Source organism: Echinops telfairi, unplaced genomic scaffold (assembly GCF_000313985.2).
Source record: "Echinops telfairi isolate 266 unplaced genomic scaffold, ASM31398v2 ScPeMD7_19;HRSCAF=73, whole genome shotgun sequence".
Classification (NCBI taxonomy): Eukaryota; Metazoa; Chordata; class Mammalia; order Afrosoricida; family Tenrecidae; genus Echinops; species Echinops telfairi.
The window spans coordinates 7199475-7202534 of NW_022103916.1; the positions used below are offsets into that span (position 1 = coordinate 7199475).

The 3060-nt window shown below is 39.3% G+C and overlaps 1 protein-coding gene across 1 annotated transcript in view; it reads right to left on the bottom strand.

The window, feature by feature from the left end:
- Window positions 1-1079: 1079 nt before the first annotated feature.
- The window catches only part of LOC101647670 (sentrin-specific protease 6-like), a 93193-nt gene continuing 91212 nt past the window's right edge, over window positions 1080-3060 (bottom strand). Inside the window, 2 exon segments of the mRNA XM_045288275.1 lie at window positions 1080-1162; window positions 1165-3057. Of these exon segments, the coding sequence (XP_045144210.1) occupies window positions 1080-1162; window positions 1165-3057 (1976 nt within the window).

Consider the following 3060-nt stretch of genomic DNA (forward strand, 5'->3'; position numbering starts at 1 on the left):
CATGAGATATCCAATTATTCTTTGTCTGTTGGCTCTGTGCCTTAACATATGAACCCCACACCCCACATAGAGATACAGCATTTTCCTTCGGGCACTTCCATAGCTCCTAAACTGGGCTCAGCAGTTTTAGGTAAGAGCGTATTCTCAGTATCTTTGACAATACAAGTCACACTGTCTGAGTGTGTGTGTGTGTGTGTGTGTGTACTCACAACAATCGAGTAAATGCCAACTCATAGTCACCCTTTAGGACAGGGTCTAATGTACAATACTGTAACTATTTACTGGAGTAGAATACCCTATATGTGTCAGAATGTAGACCCAAAGCCCATCAGTACCCCATTGGCCATCCCCTCACAGAAGGGTCACAAGGAAGGGATGAGCCATCCAGGTGCAGTGCAGCACAGATGAAACACACAGCGTTCCTCTCCTTCTTTAATGCTTCCCCCATCCCCCATTATGACCCCAGTTCTATCTTACCAGTCTGGCTAGGCGGGAGCATGTACACAGGTACAGAAAAGAGCTCAGGACACACAGGATCCAGGGCAGATATTGAGAGTAGCGATACCATGAGGGCAGGGGGAAGGGGTCTTCTACAGCTCTTATAACAATCTGTACATCCATTGTATCAAGCACATTAGTACATTTGTTGCCATTACACCTTTCAAAACCTTTTCTTTCTATTGAGCCCTTTATATCAGCTCCTCTTTTCCCCCACTCCCTCCCCCACCCTTCCACCCTCGTCAACTCCTGATAAATTATAAATTCTTCTTTTTATTTTCCTATAAATATTTTCATTTCGTGCTTAGAAGTTGCAGGTTTAAGTTCTATTAACAGAGAACACATAACAAAAGCTTCCTAACAGGTGAAAAGCGCAATTATAAATGCTGGGAAAATTGGCCCCATTAACATAGTTATCGACATTTACTTAATACATACTTTATGGAAAATTAATTATAGGACATTTATAGAAGCAAGAAAATTCACAAATCACTCTGAGTCATGCACACTTTCATATTTTATTGTATAGGCAAAGGTCAAAGCTGTATTATTTCTAGAGGTGGAACTGACCAAGCAAATGGTCAGTCTGCAATACTGCCTTTGTCTGGTTGCGTTCCTTCACCTAAAGGCGTTTCTTTTGAATGCCTGTCTGCACGCTTCTGCTCTCTTTGCACTGCTCTGCCTGGATCTTCAGAATAAGATTGCGGATTTCTTCTCTTTTTGTTCGCATTCTTAGAGGAGGAAACTGGTTTCTCAAATTTGTAGGTAGTTCAAAATTGAGAACTGGATTCTCAAAAAAACTTTCTACATACTGCAGTAAATAGACACCACAATCACTGAGGTTACTTTGCTGGGGTACATTTGGACTGAGGCTTTTCATAACATCTTTGGAAAAACTCCTCTTGGTGCCCTTTTTAATTTCCCATTCCTCCTCTAGATATTCTCTTAGAATTTTTACAACATGTGCGCGGGAAGGGCCTCGTAGCGAGTCCAGAAGCAAGATGCAAGGCATCTTATAGACGGTAGGCTTTAAATGCCACTGTCCCCTCTCCGGGTTGCAATGGCTATCCTGATCTTTTAAGGATGACTCATTAGGATAGCTTAGCCTGATTTTACTTAATTCATGTATATGGTGTGAAAGTCTTAAATGGTCATCGTGTGGGCCACTCTCACTTTTATTCTTATCAACAACTTTCTCGCACACAGACTGTCCTTTATTTGATTCTTCACTTGCACTTGCAGTCTGGTTTATTTTTTCCAAACTATCTTTTACATTGCATATATTTGCCCCACAACGAGGGTCACTTTCTTCCCGTAGAGCATTTTTTGAATGAAATAAATCTATATGCGGCTTTCTGTTTAGAATCCTTGAAATTACAGGCGTGGCAGAGGAGTTTTGTGAAAAACTGACCATCTCATTGGATGAAGGAGAAGATATACAACTGTCTACTACAGTTAAACTTTTTTGCACGAGTGTGTTTTTGTGGTAATGAGGTTTAAGCTCATATTTTGGTTTCTCCAAGCCAGGGAAACAAATAATAGCCAAAAACCAATGAGCATTTTCATTAACAGGTACAAAAATAAAGTCCTTTGCAAAAATATCTACGTGCCGGGTCCAGGTTTTTACTCTTCGATGTCGCTTTTTCTGTATTGATAGATTGGTGCTTTCCTGAAAATTCTGTCTTTGTCTGTCAGTCATGCATTTGTAGAAAAAGGAACTGAAGATATGAATTCGGTTGGCTTCCTCTTTCTTCAGTTTCTCACGCACCAAATATTTCAAATAAAAGTCAATAATAATATCATTTAGAAGTTCCCCTTCCTTTAGACAGTGTAGGTCCTCATTAGTAACAGAAATTCCTCCTCTAGCTGGAGGTGGTGGATACACTATTAGTTTTTCTACAGGACCAATAATGATGGCATGGCTCGCTCCACCTGCTTTGTCATCACCAAAAAACTGGAGTTTTCGTTTGTTTTGAAGTTGCATTTTAGTTTCAAAGGACATCTTTATTGGGTTTAATTTTTGTATCACAGTTCCTTTGATGCTTTCGGTATAGGTTTTTCTACAGGCAACAAGTCTGCTATTGGCTTTTTCAAAGGGAATTTTTGAAAAAAAGTTGGAAAGCTTATTCTGTCTACCTATTTCAGTAATGATTCTTTCAAATAGTGTATTTGTTTTAAGATCAAGGTCTGTGTCAACACTTAAAATAATATATTGTTCTAGATTTGGAATCTTATTTATTTCTTTACACTCGGTCCAAACTTTATCTTTCTTACGCATTTGCAACTGCATAATCAACTTTTCATAAACTGCTGGGGTCGTCTGTAGAAACACTACTGGTGGTTTTAAGACATTACACCATTCACATTTTATTAAATCAGAGGTATCTAAAGTAATTGGCATAGGACCACCTTCCGGTTCTTCTAGCTGTATCTTGATAAAATCCAAACAAAAAATGACTGGCTCTATTAACACCCGGAGAAGTGTTCCTACTCGTAGACTTCGACAGTTTAAAATGACTCTATCACAGGAACTCTCGCATCTGACGGACAAAGGGTGGACTA